A 26,228-nucleotide genomic window follows, 5' to 3' on the forward strand; every position below is an offset into this window, starting at 1 on the left:
GGGGAGGATTAGTTGGTGTGGCCTTGTTGGAGGAGGTAATTTACTGGGGGTGGGCTGCGAGGTTGCAAAGCCCCTTGCCACTCCCAGTGAGTCTCTCTCTCTGTCTTTCTCTGTCTCTGTGTGTGTCTCTTTCTCTGCCTGGAGGTTGTTGTCTCAACGTGTAAGCTCTCAGCTACTTCTCCAGCACCATGACTGCCTGCTGCTATGCTCTCCAGCATGATGCTTATGGACTCCCCCTCTGAAACTGATTCCCTAGCTAAATATTTTCTTTTAGAAGTTGCCTTGGTCATGGTCTTTGGTCACTGAATATAAAAGCAACTAGACACTGGTACTCATGAAAGTCTGGAACAGTCTGTGAAGCCACCTGTCAGTCCCATGGCACAGGGAACATTCACTGGCCAGGATAAGTTCTGGCCTCTCTGAGGAGAACAAACTGATGAGAAATGACAAGGTTTTCCACCACTCCATTGGTCCATTAGCAAGTTCGTCCCTCACTCCCAGCAGGAAGCAGTGGTCTGAGTGGGGCCTGGACAGAGTGGGAAGGGAGCGTGCCATGTCTACTTGGAAGAGCGTCAACATCCATTCAAAGAGAGTTTTTCTGTCTCTCTTGGCACTTCATAAAGAGGACACTCAAGTCCTGACAGCAGAGGCAGTTAGATTTCTCAAGACAGAAAGGTAGTTCTACGCCTGTCCATCTTGCCCAGCTCAGCTCCGCAGACCTCCACACTGCCTCAGTTCTTCAATACTCCCCTCCTCACCTCAGTCCTGCACTATCCCACCCTGCGTCAGTTCTACATTCCCCACCCCCCTCAGCTTCTGCATTGCTTTCTCCACCTCACCTCAACTCTGCATGCCTCCACCCGTCAATGTAAAATAAGTGTTGTGATATTTCATTTGTATTTTAATAAACATAGCTTGCCTGAAGATCAGGGAGTAAAACAGCCGCACTGATCAGCCTTACAAACCAGGCAGTGGTTGCACACACCTTTAATCCCAGTAGCCAAGTTAGTTTGCCACAGAAATCGGGCAGGAGTTTTGCCTACCTTTAACTCCAGCCCTAGAGAGGATTATAAAATGGGAGGAGACAGCAGTCAGCTTAGTCTCATTCTGAGGATTCCTGGAGGCCAGATCGCCAATTCGGACTGAGGTAGAGGTAAGAGCCAGGGGATGGCTAATTTGCTTTTCTGACCTTCAGGTTGAACCCCAATATCTGTCTCTGGGTTTTTATTAATTGTGCCATGGGTGCCTGGGAGTTGAAAACCTTTTCAGCTCATTGGGGAATTCTTGGGGCTACTTCTTGATATTCTCTTAAACTTAAAATAACCTCTTAAGATTTCTTATGCTCCCTGCCTGACAGGAATGAAAAGTAAACATACAGAAACTTCAGAAGTAGGTTATTGGCTAGGGTTTGCACAACTCCGAGAGGAAAAGTGAAAGGCGCTCCCTGCTATGCTCTCCCTACATACACTGCTTTATAAACTGCTGGGGAGTAAGTGACCTGGGAACAAAGGTATAGGCAGCTAGGAGAGAGGTAAGACGAGGTTCATACTTGGTGTCTAGCTGGCTAGAATTAGCTTCTAACTTGTTTTATGGGCAATGAATATATCCAACACAAAATAGAAGTGGTAGGACTTCATCAGGGAGCTAAAAGTAAAATAAAAAAGAGACAACAAAATGCACTCCCATGCATGCAAAAACCACAGTACCTTTGCGTGTTTCTTCTTTAATGAGTTTAACTCTTTCTGCTGTTTCTTTAAATGCTTCAAGTAAGCCTGCAGGAGAGAAAAAGAGGATTCAAAATAAGATTTTTCTTTCTTTTTTCTTCCTTCCCTCCCTTCCTTTTATTCTTTCTTCCCTTCTATCCTTTCTCCAGAGGTAGTCATAATAATTATACTTTGTGAACTAAAAAAAAAAAAAACAAAAAACACTTGTTTTATCAGTGTGCATGGTACAAGAACATTTGAAAGTGGTCAAAACATTTTACCTTCATTTGCTTTAAATCTTCTATCCTCACTTGAGGAATAAGTTCAATACCTTTAAAAGAAAAGTCACAACAATGTCAATATGTATATTAAAAATTAGACTGAATAACAGACAATATGAACTTCCATTCTCAAGCCATACCTAAAGCGTCTAAAGCAGCTTACATGCTACAGACAGAAACATCTTACATTCTTAGATACGCACTGAACTGGGCCATTGTCATGATTTGTGTCCCTGTTTTTCCACCAGCCTCTGATTCAGGCCCACAGATGTCAGAGAGGGCAGATGGCAAGAGAAAGCTCTAAGACAGCCCTTGGACAGGACACGGGAAAAAAGCAGGTAGGTATACCCCAGGCTCAGGCAGTCTTAGGTGGGCAGGTCCTCTGGAGCTCCACGTGTAATGGCTTGGGAGTCACCCTATCTGAACGGAGGGGGCTTTGTGGAGTCACATGTGTCAGCTGAGAGTGTTGGAAATTTCCTGAAACCTTCCAGGCATTTCAGTGGGGAATTCCTACAGTCTCGGGACTGTGGGATTGTGCGATGGTGGAGAAGTATCTATAGTTCCCAGTCAACCAGTCTTATTAGCACCCCATAAAGAAGTCGGGAACAATAGTGTCTGTTGCAGCTATTTTTTATCTCTGTATTCAAAGTACACAGTATCAGTCAACTAACTTTCAACTCTGTTCCTAACTTAATCATCCATCACCAAAAAGCAAGGCTTTGTGAACTTCTTTTTGACAAATTTAACCTCAATATTTAAGCAATGTGCTATTGAGTATGGTGATGTTTTAAACACAGAGGAAATAATGAAATCTGACTCCCTGTCTAAAGGATTCTGTCTTGAGATCCTAGAGTAAGGCACTTAGCCTGCTTGCTAGCTGAGCAAAGCCTGCCTGGACTCAGATAGTCAGGGCAAACACAACTGCAGAAGAATCACTAATGGGATGTTTGACTGCAGATTTTCATCGTGGGTAAATAGGATGAATGTGTACTCAAGGGTAATTGATTTCTATTGGAATCCCAAAGGTGGGTATGGTGTATTTAAGAAAGGTAGGTATGGCATCCCACACTCTTGCCTTTAGGTTTTATTCATTTTAAGATTTACACAGTCCAGTGAATGTTGAAGCAAAGTCAGCTGGGAGAATCAGTGCTGGGACCCATGGTATTTTGTGGTAGGATAGAAAGGGTATACAGAGCCATTTTCTGATATCTCATGTCTGGTGTTACAAGATCCCCAACCTCCCCCAGGCCTCACAGTGCACAGTGAAAGAGAGAGACAGTATAAACAGCACGTGAATGTTGCAAGGCCCAGGGCTTCTTAGTCATGGCTGCCAGCTCTCCTGTTTACATAAAGCACACAGGGTATAGGAGACTGCCAGGTCCTCAGATGCCCAGCAAGTCCTAAGGACTTAGGTCACACCAGCAAGACTGTCTTCCCTTGTTTTGGTCTTAACCAAATCTTGATACACCAGAGCCTGAAAACCACATACCTTCCTCAGTCACAATTTTCACTGTTGGAGAAATATATGAATGTTATATGAAACTTTTAATTTCCCTAAGTAGTTAAGAAAATCTCATATTTTATAGAAATTGCTCTGGTTATAAATGCTTAGAGTCGTGTAGTCAATAGGACATCTGACAGTAACAGAGATAGCTTATGTATGAAGTCTCTACAGAACACGTAGCTCCTGAGCTCTGGAAATGTGGGCATGCAAGGAGCTGAATGTTCAAGCTTACTCTCAGCTCCCTTGCATTGCTCCATGTGGCCACAGGCTACCATGCTGGACAGTGCATGTCTGCTGGATGGCCTGGTAGGGAAGTGGGTCACATACCATATCTTAAGTTCCAAAGGTTCTGGTTTGTTGTAGTTTTGCTACATAAAGCTTTTGATACTATCAATACAGCTCCATAAAACAACTTGCTTTCTCAAACCTTAACCTAGAAACTAGCTAGGACCCCAGTATGCCTGACCCCTTTCTGTTAAACATCAAAATAATGCAGCATGGGTATGGTCATTGCTGGTTTTTGGCTGCACAGCTAGGGGATGCAGTTTGAATTCCTCACTTCCTCCATCTCCACATCTGCTCTTCCAGGGGGCCACAACACTCTGCACCCTCTTACGTTTTCCTTCTGTCTCTCTTCATTGCTTGCTACTGACATCAGAACTATCAGAACATGTGTTTTATGCCTCAAGTCATCAATTTTGATAGCTAAGCTCCTGGCCTCAGCAACCAGACGTCCCTGATTGCACAGAAATATTATTATCATAATTTCTCTAAATCGAGAATTCTTCCTCTAAACGAATGCTCATGTAATTTTAAGACCTCTAGTCTTATTCTTCATTCATTTCCGCTATTCATTCTGCCTGAGGGTTCTTATCCCCTAACTCCTCTGCCTCTCCCACAGATCTACTGCTCACGTGTCCACATCAGCATCAGTTTAAACTCGGGAGCCAAAGTCACTTCTTACCAAGGTGGGCCCTCCCTCAACTCCTCTATTGCTCTTGCCATCCATTTGCAGAGTGTCACCCTGAAGTCTCTTAAAATACATCTGAGTTTGTTTTCTTTTTTTCTCTTGAAGCTCCACATCCAAACTACTAAATCCTTTTCCCCTGGTTCTTTTCTCATGAGTACCTCCAGTTTAATCATGCCCTCTCTTGTCAGCCATTTACTAGTCATGTGCTTCCTAAGAAAGGACACTGCCAGATCTTTCCCAGCATGGTTCCAGGGACACAGTAATGGTGCAGGATATATCTGTCTGTATTAACCTTTTCTCTGGTTAACCCTCCAATCATAATGTGCTAAGTGCTCTAAGACAGTGCTGTGTATCGGGGGGTCTTGATGGCTTGTAGCATCTCTCCTGGTAATGAGTCCTGATGCCAATGCTGTTGATGTTGTCCTCCACTGCCTTCTTAGAGCGATCCCAGAGGTATTTTCAGACCAGGGCGTGTGAGCGGCTTCCACTTTCCCTTCAGGTAGCGGCTTTCCCTTGGTTTCTCTACCCACTTCCTTTTGGTGGAGCGAAACCTATGTTTCAAGGTCCAACTCAAGGAGGATCTTATCTCCGCTTCTGTTCTAACTAGTTAGTCCTCACTGCACCTGCCTAGGCTGGTCATTGCAATGGAGAATCTCCTTACTCTTCCCTGCTCAAGTGTATCCCCAAAGGTATACAGGCGTTTATCATTTATTGTTGTTGTTATTATTATTATAGTGGTAGAACCTATTATGATGGTGGCTTCTTGTAGGCTCCCAAGTCTCCTGAATAATGTGCCAAAATGAAACCGCCTGTAAATCCTACTTTTTGGGTAAATTGGGGGAAAAGCCATTAGACTTAAATTGACAGCTGCTTGGTTCCTTCAAATGTAACCTTGTTGAGGAACAAAGATAAGGCAGCTATAAACCCAAGTACAGACCCATTTAGAGCTACGGACACTTTGAGCCTCCGGAAGCTGGTTATGCTGCACTGTTTTCGGGGCTACCTTACACTGTAATTACTACAGTCCCTATGGACTGGTGGATGAGAACTTTACTGCTTGCATTTTCCACTGCCTCTCTCTGCAGGAAGGAGTGTCAGTGCTAATACTAACCAGGACTGGGGAGGAAATGCCTTAGCTTGGGTCATTACCTCCGTCCATGATCTTTCCCGAGATGAACAGACAAACAGCTGCAGGGGTCAGTACAAATTGGGCTACTTTTGTACAGCTTGATTTTCTAATCTGTTTCACAAAGCCCGGGGCACACTTAGTTTTCCGCTAAATACCCATGCTGTTTCAGTTGGGAAAGACTGTCTCATCTTACCTTAAATTATTAGCACCGTATGTGCGTATTTGTATGGACAACTTAAGTTCCTTATACCACGGGCATTAATTTACTTGTAAATAGGGACAACACACATTCAGAAACCCACAGGAGAAAAAGAGATTACTATTAAAATGAATAGACTGAGCATAGTCAATTATTTTTGGTCGAGGAGGTATTTTAAGTATTTACCTGTCAATTTGAAATGGGTAGCATTCAGTCAGAATGGATGTCTGGCCATGTTGAACTAAAGTCCACAGTACCCAGAATAGATGTTTCCCTACATACAGGCTGTTTAGTAGCACAAAGTCACATGATTCTATATGATGACACTTCTTATGACAGTGGTTCTCAACCTAATGCTGTGACCCTTTAATACAGTTCTTTATGTTGTGGTGACCCCCAAACATAAAATTACGTTCGTTGCTGCTTCATGACGGCAATTTTGCCACTGTTATGAATCTGAATGTAAATATCTTATATGCAGGATATCTGATATGCGACATCTGTAAAAGGGTTGTCCAACTCTCAAAGGGGTCAGGACCCACAGGTTGAGAACCACCTTCTTAGGCGCATTCTCTTGCCCAGAGAAAGCCATTTGAAAATGGTCTTTAGATGCCCAACTGATAACTTTAAAAGTAAGCAGTAAAGCCAATCTCTACATGCAGGGAAATTACTCAGGACATTTGTGACTCTGCTGCTTCATGCACCCCCTGCCTGCCTTCTGGAAGACAGAGGGTGTTAGTTAGCTACCAGCACTGTCGCAGTAAGGGCTCCTCTACCTTTGCTGCAAAGGGCACCGAAGTAAACACTGTACAGCTAAGGATAACTCAGTGTTTAGTTCAGGTGCTTGGACTCCAGCCCATGAAGCACAAACAGTGATAGCCTGTTAAACTCTCAGGGAAGGAAATCAAGCAGCTTGTCCAGTAAGTCTGTCTTTGAGTCTCAAGTCAAATGAAAGTTGACAGTTCCAAACGCCTCCATGAAGACTGTCTATAACGAGGCTAACACTGTAAAATTGACAAGGAGTCTAGCAGCACACTTCACCTTTCTTGGCTTCCTGGCCAGAGCCCAGGGCGGCCGTGGTGGTTGGTCTGAGCTCAGAGCTGCTCTGAGGGGTCACGTTTGCTTTGGCTGGGTTGGCTTTGCCTTTCTTGTCATTTTTGGAAGTGTCACTGGGCACATCTGCTATGTCACTCTGCAACAGAAATATCTCTGGTTACTGGAATGCATGCAGCTAGAAGCATCTTTACTTTAATGAGACCCTTCAGCTTCTCAGTCTTCTATCTTTAAAGATTTTATCTGAAGCTAGGCTGAGTGATGCTCACCTTTAATCCCAGCACTAAGGAGTCAGAGGCAGGGAGATCTTTATGAGTTCAAGGCCAGCCTGGTCAAGTTATTGAGTGAGTTCCAGCTGAGGTGAAATCACGTGACCTTGTCTCAAAACAAGAGAAGCTCTTTGACTAAGGGGACTAATTATGCTGGACAAAAAGATCTAGACAAGGACACACAATCCAACTCCTTTTCAAACAGGACGTTTTCTAGCTGCTAGAGACTAGCTAAATATGCTCCAACCTGAGCAGTCTAGCAAAGGAACACTTAAACAGAGAAACAGACCTAGGGAATGATGGACTGCGAAGACAAAGAAATGAGTATCTAGTAATAAATGCCACTTTCATTAACGCACTGAACTCAGTTATTGGGCATTTCATCCTTAATTATAATTTCTAGTGGAGAGTCCCTATTTCGTTTATAATGTAACAGGTATCCCCAGATGTCTCACTGGTGACTAAAAGGCTCTGATGGTGGCCATGTTTTATAAAATGTGCTGCATTTGTGTAGACCCTTCAAACTTCTATTAGGTTGATAAGCTTGGTTTTGAAAACCTTTGTAAACTTCCTCGATCACCTTTCTCTTGTTTTTCAGCCACTGTTTGGAAACCAAGCCCCCCAAACCAGACCGTCTTTAGCCCACTGTTTCCACTTACAGTTTCAATGCCCATAGCTCTCATTTGGTCTGCTCTCTTTTCCGTGATTGAAAGAAACTTCTTTGGGTCAGATAGAGCATCCACAATATCTGAAAAACAATCAGTGAATTATAAATGTTCTGTTGAAATGAACACACCCAGAAAATGCAGCTAAATTCTCAAGATGCGGCTATGAAGTGGTAGGGATCCCATTTTTAGTTTTGAGTTTTTGAAGCAGAGTCTCAAGCTGTATTTATTCTCCTAACTCACCTTCTAACTGTTGAAATCATAGACATGAGTCCCTGTGGGTAGCTGCCAGGGGATGCTGACTCATTTATTTATATAAAATTAGCAAGATGATTAGTGAGCTTAAGTTTCTCCTTCTGTAGGTTAGAGCTCCGATGGCCTTCCCTGAACAGCTACTGGTGAACTCGGGCAATGATGAACATAAGGACATGAGATGTACAACCTAGACACTGAACAAACAGCCTGGGCCAGTACCATTCTAATATCAAAAGCACATAAAGACACATAAAAAGGAAAACCACAGGCCAATATCTGATGAACATAGTTTCAAAAATGCTCCATTAAATATTAGCAAACAGAATACAGACATGCATCAAAAAGATAATCACCATGATCACGTTGGCTTTATATTGAAATGCAGGGATGGTAAACAGATGCAAGTCAATAAATGTAATTAAGCATATAAATGGGCCTAAAGAAAAAAATCACATAATAATCTCAATAGAGGCAAAAATAGCCTTTGACAAAACCCAACACATCATCATGATAAAAGTCCTAGAGAGAGAATGTCAGCCTAGAAGAAGAGACCTCAATATAATACAACCATATATGAGAAACCCACAGCCAACGACATCCTAAATGGAGAAAAGCTTGAAGTAATCCCACTGAAGTCCAGAAAAGATGAGGCAACTCCCATCCCCTCTCCTTTTCAACACTGTGTCTGAAGTACTCGCTAAAGCAATAAGAGAAGAAAAGTAAAAGGATGCAAATAGAGAAAGAAGTCAAACTATTCCCATCTGCAGATGATATGATACTATACATTAAAGATCCCAAAAGCTCTACCAGAAAACTTCTAAAAATGCTAAACAAATTCAGCAATGTGGCAGAATACTAAATCAACTTGCACAGATAAATACCAATAACAAATGCACAGAGGAGGCAATCACTCACCCAATCACAATAACCTCAAGAAAAAACAACATCCTGAAATCAGCTTAACCAAGGAAGTGATGGACCTCCACAAACAAACCTTTAAAATCTTTATAAAGAGATGAGAAAGACAGAAGAAAAAAAAAAACTTCCTGTAATCATGGATTGGTAGAATTAAGTGCAAAATCAACCATTTTACCAAAATCTATTTTCAGATTCAATGCAATCCCAATAAAAATCCCCATCTTAGTCTTTACAGAAGTACAAAATTATGTTAGAACTCATATGGAACCATCAGTGACGCTGGGCAGCAAAAACAACCCTGAGCAGAAGGAACGATGCTGGAGGGACTGCCATTCTAGACCTTAAGATATATTACAGGGCCTCAGTGGTAACAATAATATGGTTCTGGGACAAAAGGAGACATGCAGACCAATGGAGCAAAGCCAAAGACTGTTGGAGAATATTATTTGAAGGTGTGTGACTTTTGTTTATGCTGCATTTGTTTAACTCTGTGAAACTGTGGTTCTTTGCCTGTCTAAAACACCTGATGGTCCTAATGAAGCGCTGCATGGCCAATAATGAGGCAGGAGCGAGGATAGGGAGGCTGGCAGGCAGAGAATACAAATAGAAGGAGTAAGGTGGAAGAGGGATGAGATACGAGAGAACTGAAGGAGGATGTCAGCGGCCAGCCACTCAGCTACAGTCAGACAGTGAGAAGAAGGGAAGATATACAGAAGAAAGATAACAGCCCAGAGAGAAAAGTTAGATGGGATAAGTCAAGAAAAGCTGCTATAAACAACCCAAGCTAAGATTAGGTATTTATCATTAAGAATAAGCCTCTGTGTATGATTTATTTGGAAGTTGGGTGCCAGGCCCCCAAAAGAGTAAAAGCGTAAAGAGTGAAACCACCGCCAGCAAATGATCAGAACATGAGCACACATAATTTCAGCCCTGTGATTGCTGACAAAGGCGTCAGAAACATAAGTGGGAAAAAAGAAAGCGAAATTAGACCCACATCTATCACCTCACACACAACACTCCTGTCCCCAACTCCCTGTCTACACAAGTTTTAGAATGTGATCTCACTTATAAGTAGGCTACTGGTATAAATTTCAGTTAAGGATAAAAATGCAATCATTCTGGATTAGCAGAGGGGTATCCTAAACTCAGCGTCAGTGATGAGTGTCCTCCTATAAAGAGGAAAATCCAAAGATAAAGTGAAAATCATGAGTTGTTTGATTGATCTTTGCCATTTTGACTGGGGTAAAATGAACTCTTAAACTTGCTTTGATTTGCCAGCCATTTGTTTGTTTGTTTACTTCTGAGAACTCTCTTTTCAGGTTGCAGGTCCATTTTTCAAATGGGCCATTTGTTTTTTCTGAGTCTTGTTCCTTTTCTTAGGGACATGGCTGGGGATACGCATTTCATTTGGCGTGCTCTAAACAAGCACTAGCGGGGAGACCTAGATAAACTCTGGTCAGCATTCACAGGCAGGTGTGACTGTTGCCTGGCCCAGCCACACCGAGCAACTAGCAGGATGCCAAGCACACACACAAACTCTTGACCATGCAGAACCCATACAGTGGACTAAAATCTCCAGATACCAAAAGACACAATGGGGTTCCATAACGTTCCTTTTAAAAAAAGAAATCAATCTGTTTGGTTTTTTTTTTTTCTTCTAAATTTAGTCAATGCTGTACTAAGCTGTATTCAAAACAAAGCAAAACAAACCAATAAAAAATGCCACTATCTACTTCTGGGTTTGGTGCGTCTTAGCATCTATAAGGAGAGGAGAGATGGGACTACTCAAAACTGCACCAGGAATCCCGAGATGACACTGCAGAAATGGCACCTTAATTGCTGATATTCCTCTTCTGGAAGTAGGTGCTGTATGAAACGGCTGGTTCCTTTCAGTAAGGCTTTCCATTTTCCTCCTCCATTTCTCCCACCCTCCTCTCTCACTTCCATGCATTCCTGAAAGCATTAATCAAGGTATTCCAAAGAACTAAAGACCATCAGGCTTTCAGATATTAACTTTTAAGACAACCAGAACTTTTGCTTGCACAACCACTGCCTTTAAGGCATTTCAGTGGTGTGGTATTGAGCAGGGACTATGGCTCTTTGTATTTACTTCTGTTTGTTCCTGGCCCAGGTTCCCTCAGAATTCCCACTCTATTATTCCTGTTATCATGAGATTTGTGCAGAAGAAAAATGCAATGCTTCTACATGCTACAAAGAAGTGAAAATAAAGATAAATAAGTCTCATAACTATGATTTGTGTTAGCTCTTTTAGCTTCTGTCAAATAAAGCATGCCCTAAGAACTCAAAACTGCATCAGGAATTTTGAGATGACACTGCAGAAATGGCACCTCAATTGCTGATATTCCGCCTCTGGAAGTAGGTGCTGTATTGCTGTATGAAACAGCTAGCTACATAGGACACAGCTGGGCAGCTGCACATATAACCCGTGCAAGCTCATGCCAGACTAAATCCCAGAATGGAGAGGATAGCTGGGCACACAATCCCACCCCTTGCTACGGAACAAAACCCAGGTGTTTGCTACTGGGGGAGGGCAACAGTTTTTTTTTTTCTTTTCTTTTCTTTTTTTTTTTTTTTTTTTTTTTTTTTTTGCGAGTAGCTTCTGATACATAAACAAGGTCCATAGGAAGGAAGCTCACACATCCAAGGCTATCTGGACAGTACAAACTGTATTTGAAGAGTTTTTTTTTGTTTTTTGTTTTTTGTTTTGTTTTTTTTTTTTTGCTTTTTCGAGACAGGTTTTGGAGCCTGTCCTGGAACTAGCTCTTGAAGACCAGGCTGGTCTCGAACTCACAGAGATCCGCCTGCCTCTGCCTCCCAAGTGCTGAGATTAAAGGCATTGAAGAGTTTTAATAAAAGGAGGATTCAAAGTTGGATGAGTAGGGAAAGCGGTGGGTCTTAGAAGAGTTGGGGTAAGGTGGGTGAAAATGATCAAAACACACTGTATGACAGTGAAAACCAAAATAGAAACCAGATCATGCCCACTAATACACATATTCTCCCCACTACACCCATGTGCGAAGCAGCACAAAGACCTGAGCAGGAGCTGAGCAGAAGGAGCCACTCTGGCTGTGCATCAAGAACAAAACCCAAAACATCTCTTCTTGGGTTCAGTGGTTAAGAGCACTTGTTGCTCTTGCAGAGGATCCAGGTTCAGTTTCCAGCACCCAAATAGTGGATCACAACCATCTGTCTGTAACTCCAGTTCCAGGGGGTCTGATGCCTTCTTCTGACCATGCGCACATGTTAGACACATACATACAAACAGACAAACTACTCACACATATAAAATAAAATAAATCTTAAAAAGATACACCTTTTCTTCTTCATAAGATAGCCAATGTCGGGGGTTTAGTTACAGTAAAAGGAAATAAAGCAAGAAACCACCATTAGTGGGCTGGAGAGATGACTCAGAGGTTAAGAGCACTGCCTGCTCTTCCAAAGGTCCTGAGTTCAATTCCCAGCAACCACATGGTGGCTCACAACCATCTGTAATGAGGTCTGGTACCCTCTTCTGGCCTTCAGGCATACACACAGAAAAAATATTGTATACATAATAAATAAATAAATTTTTTTTTTTTTTTTTTTGGTTTTTCAAGACAGGGTTTCTCTGTGGTTTTGGAGCCTGTCCTGGAACTAGCTCTGTAGACCAGGCTGGTCTCGATCTCACAGAGATCCGCCTGCCTCTGCCTCCCAAGTGCTGGGATTAAAGGCGTGAGCCACCACCGCCTGGCTAAATAAATATTTTTTTAAAAAAAGAAACCACCATTAGTGTTATTTCTCTGTGCAGTTTAGTGATTGTATTTTAGTAGCAAGGGAAGCAATTTTAACAAAATCTCTACTTCTATTTCCTAAGGCTTAGAGTGGCAGGAAGGTGAGGAATGAAACAGGGATTCATGTGAATGGAAGAAAATCAGGGTTAAAAACTGAGCTCTGGACCTATCTGGTGCAGGAAAGAAGCTGGGTCAGCCAGAGTCCATGGTGTCTAAGGGCGGGTGGGGGAGGGGCAGGGCTAATCATGAACAATTGCACATAGCTAAGTTTGTCATCTGTAGGATTCCACCACCACGGACAGCTGACCTGCAGGAACCTGCCTGAGTCTAAGCCTAAGGAAGGGCCCAAGCTTGGAAAAGACTCAAGAACATTTTCCATAGTTTTATATATATGTATAAATGATTCCTCCCACGTGCTAGGACTGCAAATGAAAATACACTTAAAAGTCGTGCAGAACATAGCGCTGTGCCACTGCCAACGCACCGAGTTCAGAAACTTCGCAGTGGGTAGGAATTAAAAAGATTTTTGTTTCCTCCTCAAGATGCTGAACTGCTTATGATATAATTATTTCCTATGCTGTTTTATGTAGAATACAGGGTAAGTTCGGGCAATGATCCTACAATCAACAGATTTTTCTTTAGGGTGCTAAAACTAAATAAAATGTCTACAAGCAGGGTGTGGTAGCACACACCTTCACTCTGAGCTACTTGGGATACAGAAGAAGGAGAGTGCATGTTTGAGACCAGTTAAAGCAACTTAGAAAGACCCTGCCTGGAAAATCTCAGTGGTGCAATGCTTGTCTAGCATGTATGGGTACTGAAAAGAGTTGGGGGAAAGAAAGAGAGGGTGAAGGAGAAGGAGGAGGATGAGTGGAAGGGAGAAAGGAAAGAAGGGAGGGAGGAAAGACGGGAGGAAGGGATGGAGGGGGGCAGTGAGGGCAGGGAAAGACTAGAGCAGTTCAGACTGATGAGTGACCCTTACTTGCTGCATGTAAGCATCTCTCTCTGATGTCCACTCTAGCATCTTATCTATTATGGAATAACTTTATCGTATGTACTTACAGAATGAACCACTGAATTCACATAAACTGTCTTTAGCCATATAAACTTTTTATTAATTTTTTATGAGCATTAGTATTTTGCCTGTGTGAGGGTGTTGCGTCCCCTGGAACTGGAGTTACATTTGTGAACTGCCACGTGGGTGCTGAGAATTGAATCCAGGTCCTCTGGAAGAACAGTTAGTGCTCTTAACCACTGAGCCATCTTTCTAGCCCTAAAGTTTTTTTTTTTTTAATTTTTTTTATGAGGCCAAATAAACTTTCTTTTTTTTTTTCTCTAAATATTTATTTATTATATTATGTATATAGCATTCCTTCCACATGTGCCTGAAAGCCAGAAGGGGGCGCCGGGTCTCATTATAGATGGCTGTAAGCCACCATGTGGTTGCTGGGAATTGAACTCAGGACCTCTGGAAGAGCAGTCAGTGCTCTTAACCTCTGAGCCATCTCTCCAGCCCTCCCCAAATAAACTTTCAATGATGTATATAGCCACTTTCTTTTTGTTTCCTTGATGGTACAGTTTCACTTGAGCTTGTCCTTATGGAATAAAGGAGAACATCAACATACTAGGGAACACGCCTGACTAGGGTACACTCTTAGATATAAATGCAGGAGGTTAAGTAGACACCAGACAAGAACACTGTGAAGTCAGGATCAGAAATTCAGAAAAAAAAGGCAATCTCCATATTCACCCTATGTTCTCCTTTGCGAAAACCACTAAATCTCCAGTGTCTTCCCTTGGTATCTCCATGTCTCTGAGATGACCAGAGGGCTAAAGATGACACTGTTGAATATCAAATCTGAGATTAAGACGCTGACTGCAGAACCTTAGTCCCGAGATTCCCAGCAAACTGTTGGAAAGATGGCGGGCAGCGTCACAAGGGAGAGTGCATGCAGGACTGTCATCAGAGACAGTTTGCACGATATTAAATGCCGGCCTGGCAGATGCCACATTACAAATGCAAACATTTCTCAGCACAGACCTGCGCACACCTACCCCTTTGCAGATGGAGTCCACATTTTGAGGCTCTCTTTATTTAAGTGCTTGGCATAAACCAAGAGCTCAGCAAATGATTTTTTTTCCCTTTTCTAATCAAACGGCTCATTTTCTGGGAAGAAATTAGAGTTTCATTTGAAATGTGGCCCATTGCAAATGAAAAACTTTAAAAAGTTTTTTTTTTTTAATCAAATGGGTTTGTATAACATTTTCCACAATGTAATAAGTATTGATTTCCCTTTGATTTCTGTGTGTGTGTGTATGTGCGCACGTACACGCGTAAGTGTGTACAAGTGTGCTGCATGCTTCTGTGCTGTGTGCTCGTGTGTGGGCATCTCTGTATTTGTCCTGGGGCCACAGGGAGGGCAGCGGACTACTCCATCACCTTTCCCTTACAGCTTTGGGGCAAGTTCTCTCACTGAGTCTGCAGCTAGGATGGTGACCAGCAGGCCCTAGTGCTTCTCGTTTCCCTCCTCCACAGAGAGTTACAGAGCACCTGGGGCTATGGCCAGCTATTATATGCATGCCAGGGACATGAACTCAGGTCCTAGTATGTGTGCAGCAAGCACTCTGACCCACTATCTCCACAGACCTGTTTTCTACCTCAAACATGCAATTCCCTGTTTTCTACCTCAAACATGCAATTCCCTGTTTTCTACCTCAAACATGGAATAGGATTCTCTCTGGCCTCCAGTTCCCAGCTGTGCCTGTGCTGCTGGTGGCTCTGGAGAGTGGTGTGACCTGGACTGCAGCCTCAGAACACATCTGACAGACTCCTGTCTCGCTCCCTGACCCACTTCCCCAGCCCCATGGCCTTGCTCTAGCTGCTTTGATGGATTCCTTGTCTGTTACTGTATGTTGCTGCCTCCAATTTCTGCCTTTTTTATGACAAGCAAAGGGTACAAATAAAGAAATAATTCCTACCCATTCTGAGTGAAACTCTCCTGGCTTAGTTTACTTTTTGAACCTATAATCCATCATGTTATTAAAACTGAAGGTTAGTTACCCAAAAGCTGCCCACCAGAGAAGCATGAATTCCTAAGAACAATAAACTACCCAACCTTATTCCCTAAATAAAATAATGTATTCCGGTATAGTAAGGAAATTTCATTCTGTCAGTGGGCATACACCCATATTCATGTACATTCTGTGTGGATGTAGACGGGATTGATGTTTCTACGTGTCTAAGCATATACGTAAATATGCTGAAAGAGGCCAGAGGTTGAATGGGGTATTTTCCTCAATTACTCTTGACCTCATTTATTGAGACCAGGGTCTTTGCTTCCAACAGAGAGCTTGCCAATATGGCTAGCTTAGCTAGGCAGCATGCTTTGAGGGTCCCCAGTTTTACTTTTAGAGCACAGGAGAACTGCCATGATGATCTAGCATCACAAGCACCCACATTCCACATTTTGAGCCTTGCTAAGTTATTCTGTGTATTATTAGGATGTGAGCTTTCCTAGAACGCTTAGAGGGAGGGAGACAGTCATACTACCTTCATTTTATTGGTGACGAAAAGTCAGAATGGTTCTACTAAGATTGCAAGGTCACCAGCCAACCACTTGGAACTGGGACTTGAACCCCTGGCTAACATGATACAGCCATATGCTGCCTGTTTCCTGTGATCCAAAGATGTCGAAGCTAAGAAGTTTTTCCCTTCCTTATAATGTTATACCAGCTTACTGGAAGCCATGTAGAGTCTACCTATGTAGTTGTAAGCAAAATCCTGGGACATGGTCTAGTGTGGGTTCCTACCATTGATCTTCTTAGTAAAGGAGACACAGATCTTTTTATGAAAGTGAACTCTCTTATGGGTTTGCCAAGAAAATTCAAGCACATTAGTAACTGAGTTCAACAAATCTTTCAGTGATAATAACTGATAAGATACAGTCTCTTACAGTTGCTTTGCTCACTTTGATTGACAGTATCATAAATACTATATTCATAAAGCATTTGTAAGATGTTAAATAATGTATAATTGCGATATTTTGAAATAATACCTGAGAAAATGTCACTCGCTTTCCTCAAAGCCACCAGCATTCTCAGCACAGAGAGGAAAACACATAGTCACTTTTATTGTTTTCAGGAATGGGCAAAATGATTCACAGTCTTGTGACATAGAACCTTGTCTGCATTATAGTCTGTATCAGATTTGTCTTACCTCCAAACCCATCAGGCACATATGTTTTAAGAACAATATTGCAGAAAATTGTTGGCAGTGATAATGGTTTGTTCCCCTCATTTCTTAGGGAGATGTGTCGGTAGCCTGCTTGGAGGCCATCCAAAGGAAGGATTCGCTGGCCAATCAGCTTGTTGTTGTCATCATACACCGCGATTCTCAGGACAGCCAGGTCAGGCAGGATTACCTGCAATTACAAGTTTAGACATTTCATTGGTTTTTTTGTTTTTTTGTTTTTTTTAAGATTTATTTATTTATTATGTATACAGTATTCTTCCTGTGTGCATACCTGCACCCCAGAAGAGGGCACCAGATCTCATTACAGATGGTTGTGAGCCACCATGTGGTTGCTGGGAATTGAACTCAGGACCTCCGGAAGAACAGTCAATGTTTTTTTTTTTTTTTTTTTTTTTTTTTAGTTTAGTTTTTTGAGACAGGGTTTCTCTGTAGCTTTGGAGCCTGTCCTAGCACTAGCTCTTGTAGACCAGGCTGGCCTCGAACTCACAGAGATCCGCCTGCCTCTGCCTCCCAAGTGCTGGGATTAAAGGCATGCGCCACCACCGCCCGGCTACAGTCAATGTTCTTAACCGCTGAGCCATCTCTCCAGCCCCTGGACATTTCATTGTTTATTGTAATAAGGCTCCCCAGAAATATGACTCCAGGATTTGGGGCCAAACCAATACTGCTCCTTAAATGCCCCTTCATGATGAAACAAACCAATGAGCCACTAGCATTCCTAAATATTCAGCATAAGATTGGTGCCCCCAATACCAATAAGGCAAGAGGTGCAGGTATTTTGGAAGTCACCTCCTTAAGTATATTAAATGGATTAATATCAAAGACTGCAGCTCCAATTATTGTCATTTTCACCCAACACAAAGACAGACCCTGAACAACTGAATGGCTTTTCTTATGTTAGCGATAATCAGTGGAGCCTGGGCTTGCGACCCTTGACTTCTAGTCCTACACTTGTTTGCCACTTGGGCTACTTAGAGCATTTAGTTTTTCTTGGTTTTAAAAACATGAAGAGCATTTCTGAGGGAACACTTCATGTATAAAACAAAATTCATGTGCCATGTGCTAATTTTCATTCTCCATGTTTCTTGCACTCTACTGACACATGCTGGGATGTTGGGTAGCAGAAGGGAAGAAATCCAAGTGTCCTTTTTGTAGAGCCACTGTATGAAAGGTTCTGTGTATGAGAGACCCCAATGACTATACCTAAAAAAAAAGGTAGATCTGAAGAACAGTTTTAACAAAATGGAAGGGTTTAAAATAAACACACACAAAGAAAAAAACAGTAGCTTTTGTCTATAGCAGTGGTTCTCAACCTTTGGGCTGTAATCCCCTTGGGGGCGGTTGTCAAATGACCCTTTCACAGGGGTTGCCTGAGACCATGAAAAAACACAGATATTTATATTATGATTCATAATAGTAACAAAATTAGAGCTATGAAGTATTAATGAAAATAATTTATGACTGGAGGTCACTACAACATGGGAAACTATATGAAAGGGTTGGTCACAGCATTAGGAAGGGTGAGAACTACTGGCCTATACCATGGTAAACATGCTCAGGAAGAAATGAATGAAAGAATCACATTCACAACTGCTTCAAAAGCAAAACAAAGCTCTTTAAAATAAATGTAACTGAAATCTTACCATTCATACAGAAGCATATAAGACACCAGAGAGCGAAGAAGAGTAATGTTGGTGGCATCACTATACATGATCTCAAACTCTACTACAGAGCCATAGGAACAAAAGCAGCATGATATTGGCACAAAATTACAGGTACAGATCAACAGAACAGAGCCAAGGATCCATATAAAAATCCATACAGCTATAGCTACCTGGTTTTTGACAACAATGTCAAAAGTGTATATTGAAGATAAGATAGTTTATTAGCAAATAATTCTGGGAAAGCTGGATCTACACCTGAAGAAGAATGAAACAAAATCCCTATCTCTCACCCTGAATAAAGAACAATTCCAATCAAATCAGAGAATGTTGTGAAAGATCTGAAACCCTGAAACTGTCAGAGGAAAGCATGTGGAAAACTTCCAGATATCGGCACAGGGAAGAATTTCCACATAGAACTCCACTTGCTCCAGAAATAATGCCAGCACTTGACAAAGGAGACCCAAAGGTTCTGAGCTGCAGGGGAAATAGTACAGAACACTCAGAGTGGGGGAGAAATCTTATCTAGCTGTAAATCAGATGGAGGGTTGCTATCTAGAATATATAAAGAACAAGCAAAAAATAAACAAAAACAGCAAGGAATCAAGCAACCAAGTCAACAAACTGTCCAGTGAAATGAGCAGGCAATTCTCAAAGAGTGACAAATATATATATATATATGGGGGTTGGAGAGCTGGCCGAGCCATTAAGAGTACTCGTTGCTCTTCTAGAGGACCGGGGTTAAATTCTTTGAAGCCCCAGGGCAGTTTATAACCACCTGTAACTCTATTTCTAGTGAATCCCAAGCCAACTTCTGGCCTCCATGGGCACAGAATATACAAGGTACGTAGTCATACATGCAAGTAAAATACCCATGCACATAAAATAAAAATAATTTTTAAGAGAAAGATACAAATAGCAAATAAACATTTGAAAAAAACCTGCACTTCACAGAAAAATGCAAAGTAAACAATACTCAGTTTCTATCTTACCCAGTCAAACGCTGACAAAGATGTGGACAACACAGACCCCTTCTAGAGTGCTGGTGGGAAGGTAAACCAGTCCGGCCACTATAGAAATCAGTATGGAGGGGTCTCAAAAAACCAGATGCAACACAGGACCTAGACACAGACTCCTGGCATTTATCCAAATGCCTCTAAGTGAACACGCCACAGAGGGGACCGGCACATGGGTGCTCATTGCAGTCCTGTTCATCATGGCTAAGTTACACAACAACCAAGATGTCCAAAAGCAGAGGACCAGAGCAAGAAAATGTGATACACACACAGTGGACCTTTTCTCAGACACAAAGACAAAGCTATGTTGTTTACAGGAAATGAGGCAACGGTGATAATCACACTAAGTGGAAAAAACTCAGCACTAGACAGACAAACATCGTACGCCTTTTCTCCTGTGTGCGTCCTAGATTTTACACAGACACATGGAATTATGCTACATCTATATATATCCTGAAAGGAGAAAAGAAAATATCCAGGGAAACAAAGAGAAGTATGGGGAGAGGGAAAGGGGAGAAGAGGACAAAGGACCAGGGTGTGCGGTGCACGTGATCAGCGCACATTGTATGTGTGCATGGCAATATCCCGAAGCAACAGTCCACAGAGACAATTATAAAAATGAAAAAGAAAACAAGCTGGATATTTGTTTATCAAAAAGGATATTGTCTGGGAAAAGTTTCTGACTTTCTACAAATGTGTGGGGATTATTCATTACAAGAAAGTATTTCTTCATGGCAGTAGTTGAGAAATGCAAGGAAGGAAAAAGGCACAACGCAACATTCTATGCCGCACTGTGACAGGAGAGACTCAGTTCAAACTGAGCTGCTGTATCAGTGGAGGTGGGAATAACGATAGCATTCCCCTCACAGGGGAACCTCAGTTTAGAAGGACCTGTTGTATCACCCCTACTTTGGTTTCTCTCAGCCAGGCGTTCTATTCTGAAATAAACAGTCCCTATCTTGTCAGGAAGGACCAGAAACTGATTTTCTTTGTTTCATGACAAATGGAGGAAGCAGAAACACCTGGAAAATCTGTGAAAACAAGAAAACATTTTTGCTTGACAGCAAACCAGGAAAGGGAAATGGCAGGCATGTTGGAGAGATCTCTGCCAGTGTGTGGGTTTTTCGAAGCATCCTTAACTGAAGAGATAAAAGAATGACCATGAGAGAGGATGGCTGCTCGCTCATAGGATCTGGCAGACAGAACTGGGAAAAGACACTGAGGCCCTGAAAACTACGTGCAGAAAACAAAAACAAAACTGAGCAGTGGTGTTTCATTACTGAACACAGCACCCACCTGCGTCACAAAACTGAGCAGTGGTGCTTCATTACTGAACACAGCACCCACCCGCGTCACAAAAAGTGGTGCTTCATTACTGAACACAGCACCCACCCGCGTCACAAAACTGACCTTAGTTTTGGTGTAGCTTTCCGTCCAACCTTTGCACTACCAACCTTCAGTGTGTGATGATAACCACCATGACTTTGAGGTATATTCTACCTGACAGGAGGTGGCCAAAAAGGGGCAGAGCCAAAATAGCCGATTTGTAAAGCACAACCATAAGACAGGGACAGAGTGTCCTATTAGATGACAGAAGGAGGTAAAGACGGTGTGGCGAATGGCATTCCTCTATCTTGTGTGTTCCATGCGGAAAATTAGCCCCTCTGGCTTCTGAGGAACAGTGACACACAGCTAATGCCCTACCTTCCGAAACACAAACGATTCTTCATTGTAAACTGGGTTGAGTCCATTGTTCATAACCATGCGAGTCCGGAACTCCTTCCGTATGGTGTCGGTAGGCAATCCATACATGTCTACTTCCACGTATGTGCCGATCTTCTTATCTGATAGGAATTGCCCTGATATAACCTGCAGTAACACAGACACAGGGTGGGTGAGCAGTGGCCTCTGTGTGAGCACTGGTGGCAAACTGTAAGGAAGAGTTGAAAATTTTTATTTGGGGAATTTCAATTAATATGAATATTTGATCTTTTCTCTGGAATTTTCTGTATTAAAACAAAGCATTTTGGAGAAACTATTCTTTGAAAGTAAAAGTTCTTAGGTAATATCCTCTAAATACGTCCTGAAAAACAGTAAAAAATGAACATGCACAATATCCTATGGCGAGGTCTTGCCCTCAGCACGGTTTTACCACCCAAGTCTCCAGATCTGTGCAAAGAAGCAAAGGCTGTGGATATGCCCTATGTGGTTCTGGGATCCTATAAGGCTATAAACTAACTCCTGAACTCTTCTAGAAGTCTTGGAAAGAAACACAGCAGAAGAAAATCAGTGCTAGACTCGGCCTGCTAGTCTTCAATGGCACCAATGCTGGCAGCAGTGAGAGTCGTTCAACTGTAGAGATCAGGATTAAATTTTACCTACCTTAAAGCTGGGAGTAACTTCATTTACATTTACTTTCCAAACAAGTATGCCCTTCATTTATTTATTTATCATTTTATCTAATTTTGAAACAGCTTTTTTGAAGTATAATCAAGACATGCTAAACTATAGGCATTTAATTATATAGTAAGATCAATTTTTCAGATATGGACACATGTCTTTAAAACCACAGTGAGGGAAACAAGCATTTATAGCACCTCCATGTCTAGCTCTTTTGGGCCCTATGATAATCTGCCCCTTCCATCTGTGTCCAGAAACAAGGATTGATTTGCTTCCTGTCATCATAGCTTACTTTTTTTTAAAAAAAAAAAAAAAGAATTCTATATGAATGCAATCAGGTGAGAGATACTTTCTGGATGGTGGATTTCACTTCAAGTTGCTCATAAATTTAGTAGTGAAAACTCAGAATACAGCAGAAAGTAAGTCCACATTGAGAGCTATGTACAATTCTTAAAACGTGATGCTAAACATTTTAACTGTCATTTTCTTCTGGGTGCATTTGTACATGGATGTGTGTTTACAGAGTCTGTGATGAGCAGGGGCAATACCTGTACTGAGCATGTGGCTGCAATAACCCCATCCACAGGGGTTTCAGAGAAGGGGTCAAACGTCCGGTCAGGCCGCCTCATGAAATCTGGCTTGAGAAGGTACCTGGCAGGAAGGAGGCACAGGTGTTTATTCTACTGGTGGCTTGTGCAATGGCTTAAATACCAGACACTTCCTTTCTCTCTTCCATAACTCAGGAGCTAGACTTTCAGGCAGATTCTATGGATTAAAAACAATGACCGTGACCTTTGGAGACTCCTGAAGAGCAAACACTAGGCAGCCAACACAGGCCACATGTGCTGTGTCAAAGACGAGAAGACTGTTTCTTTACTTGAACAACAGAAAGAGAATGTACTGACAGAGCTGTTTCCTTTGACCAAAGGTTTGGTTGGTTCCTGAGTCCTTTTCCATTTGGCTAAATGTTAGTCTCTTTTCCTTATAGAATGCGTGCTGAACAAGACTCCTGCACAGATTACTCAGGATAGGTAAGCTGTTGGTGGTGTATGGGCACAGGCACAGGGACGGAGTGTACAGATGGGGGAGATGTTTCTAATGCACAACTGTTGAAAGCCTGTTATCTCGCCTTGTTTTCCATGGTTGAGATTAAAGTATCCCACTACTCAAGTCACCACAAAGAACTCCTAGACAGCATCACCACTGGACGGCATGGGATTCCTGTGCATCCATCTAAGGGCCACTGGGCTGTGATCTTGGCTGAGCTTTTCATCACTGCAGAATCTGAGTTCTGTACTTTCATTTCACTTCAGAAGAATTAACATTTCCTATTCTGCTACTGGGTTCACAGATTTTTAAGTGTTATTTAGGTAAACTAGAACAACATTCACATCATTATATAACTGTTATTTATAAGCACGCAAAAGAATCCAGAGAGGATGAACGTTTATTTCCGGAAGAATTAAATTCAACTTTACACCCACAGCTTCATTTGAAATGAAATTTGCTTCATTGCTATATTCCTTGGCAAGAAAGCTATACATATTTGATGCCCACATCTCTGGTTAATGCCCGGATGAGCATGCCCCACTGCCTATTTCAGACACAAAAACATCCGCTATTGAATTTAGAATGAAACGACCCAACTCTTGAGTATATATGAGGGACTGCATAGTTAAAAGAAAACCAGCTTAACAACATGAGACAGATCAAAGTTGTATATTTGTATATATAATCTACTGAGAGACTTCACTTATTTCTATTTCCGCTTTAGAACCAGCATATATTCAGCTTTTCCTAGTTTAAAATGTCATGGTTTCATTAAAGCTGAAGCAGGATGTCCAGAAACTAGCTGGTAACAGTTTAAATAATATTACTCACCCACAGGATCCATTATACTCAAATTTTCCCTGATTCAGTTGCATCGCTAAATCTGTCAAAAGACAAAAATAATTTAGGATCTCATCTCCCTGGATAAAGAAGGTCCTGACAGGGTAACTGGGAACGATGGAAGCCACATTATTCCCAGGTTCAGAAGACTACTACTGGCTAAGTGTAGGGCCCATGACTGTCTTCCAAGTTGAAATGACCTCATATTTAATTTAAATTACGCACTGAGTATGTTTTCATAAAGGTTACCCTAGAACTGCTCTGCAAGGTGGATTGGGTACAGGAGTTACAGGATGTTTAGTTGATGTTGAGAGTAGAGATGTACAAGCCGCTGCAGTTAGGGAATGGGCAGTAACTCAGTGGCACAGAGGGCAAGGATGCTAGAGCCACCAGAGGGCTATTAAGAACATAAAACATGATTAAAAGGAACATAAAATCATCTGGCTAAGCATCCCATAAAATTTGATGGCTTATCTGTATGAGACCTAGAATTCTTCTCTTAGGGGTACCCTGGGAGGGCCTGAATTAAAATTTTTCTCTTGTACACAGAGAAACTTTTGCTTTTTTTTCTCATAATTAAACACAAACATTCTTCTCAGAATAAAATACACGGTTGCTCAAAACATGAACTGCTTTAGGAGCATGCTGTCCCTCATTGTGAGTTCATGGGCTTCCTAGACCACAGCTTGAGTCACTGGTGAGGAAAAGCAGTGGCATCATTTTGTTCCAATCCTGATAATAATAATAATAATAATAATAATAATAATAATAATAATAAAGATTCTATCAGGACCTGCATCCAGACTCTTCTAGAGAGGACTGTTGGGATTCTAAACAGGGATGTATTTCTAAGGAACTCTGGCCACCAGGGAGGTTCTTCTCCCAGAGGTAAGAAACACAGCCAGCTCATGTTCATGCCAAAGGTAGGCAGGTGAGCCCAGATGAAGGAGAGGAAGTTGCACAGGGGTCCTCAGAGGAGATGCCTGAGGAAAGGAAGGAAGTGGCTCCAGTGCTGGCAAGTATTGGGAGGTGTCCTCTTAAAGCCAGGGACTATGTGTTTTATTTTTATCTTTGTTTCAACCAATTAAAAAATCCATGCCGAAGAATGTATCATATAAAGTAAACATGGTTTGTGCCCTTTGTCTATTTTTGTGTCTATTTTTATTTCACTGTCTGTAGTCACAGGATTATGACCAGAGGCTCCTAAGCAAACTTCAGAAATTTGTACATTTATCAAAAGTTACTCCTTTTAGGGAAAGAAGAAAAAGAGTCACTGTGTATTGGAGAGCTGTCCACAAATATACTTTGGAGGACCAAATTACAGCTCAGCACCTGGGACAACATCTAGTTCTTAGTGCTGCATCTTACAGAGCTTATGGTGGAAGTCTGTGATGTCATGGTGAAATGCTACCACCATCAATGTGTGCTGAATGGCCACAGTGGCCAGAGCACTTTCCCAAGGGGGCAGAAAAATCTCAGTTACCACACAAAGACACGCAGACTCTTCTCACTAAATTCCATCTAAAAACAAAGACATAACCTTGACCCAGAAGGAAGAATAATTAGAAATATTTTAGAATAGAAACTACCATTTGGCAGCTTAGTCATGGCATTGATGAAAGAGATTAAATTGAAATATTATCTTCTATTATGGCTTCAATGGGGTTTTAATGTTTTACAATAATATAAAGCCAAGGAAACAATGTTTTGCCACATGAGAGCTTCTAAAAAATAAAAAAGGAAACACTGCCTCAAGCGAATGGAGGCAGCTGCACAGCTGCCCTGTCCCAGTGTTCATGTGGACTTTGGGGGTCACTGGACATTAGCTCCTACCTGGGGTTTGATAGTTCAGTGAAACCATCTGGCAACCAGCGTTCCAGAAAATCTGAGGCATGTAATTACTGGAATCAACTCGGCCTCCCTTGGGGTAAATGCGGCTCATTTGTCGCTTATTGTAACTGGGTAACTTATTAAGGAAATCCAGAAGCAGCCCGGACAAACATAACAAAGAAGTAACGCAGTAGAGGCGTGGGACAACAGTGACACACAGGCAGATGACACAAGACGGTTCCCATTATCAATGGTGCTCAGAGGAAGATCACAGTCGCAGTGTGGAGTCTGGAAACTATTCACATCCAGGGAGGTTGCCACAGCTGCCAGGGTCTTCTTTCACACACATAATTTTATCAGCGTGACAATAAAAATTATACAAAACCCCTAAATATTAAAATTACAAATAGCTGCTAATCTCTTGTAAAGCCCCCTGCTGCTC

At 42.0% G+C, this 26,228-nt stretch overlaps 1 protein-coding gene across 7 annotated transcripts in view; it reads right to left on the reverse strand.

The window, feature by feature from the left end:
• The window catches only part of Plcb4 (phospholipase C beta 4), a 371,211-nt gene that overhangs the window by 22,788 nt on the left and 322,195 nt on the right, over window positions 1–26,228 (reverse strand). For all 7 annotated transcript variants that reach the window (XM_057780480.1, XM_057780478.1, XM_057780479.1 and 4 more), the window contains 9 exons: window positions 25,790–25,914; window positions 23,948–23,999; window positions 22,615–22,717; window positions 21,371–21,535; window positions 16,954–17,158; window positions 7,768–7,856; window positions 6,828–6,978; window positions 1,985–2,034; window positions 1,707–1,772 (listed from right to left, as the gene is read on the reverse strand). In XM_057780480.1, the coding sequence (XP_057636463.1) occupies window positions 1,707–1,772; window positions 1,985–2,034; window positions 6,828–6,978; window positions 7,768–7,856; window positions 16,954–17,158; window positions 21,371–21,535; window positions 22,615–22,717; window positions 23,948–23,999; window positions 25,790–25,914 (1,006 nt within the window). The remainder of the gene's footprint in view (window positions 1–1,706; window positions 1,773–1,984; window positions 2,035–6,827; window positions 6,979–7,767; window positions 7,857–16,953; window positions 17,159–21,370; window positions 21,536–22,614; window positions 22,718–23,947; window positions 24,000–25,789; window positions 25,915–26,228) is intronic.

Source organism: Chionomys nivalis, chromosome 9 (assembly GCF_950005125.1).
Source record: "Chionomys nivalis chromosome 9, mChiNiv1.1, whole genome shotgun sequence".
NCBI classification, from domain to species: domain Eukaryota; kingdom Metazoa; phylum Chordata; class Mammalia; order Rodentia; family Cricetidae; genus Chionomys; species Chionomys nivalis.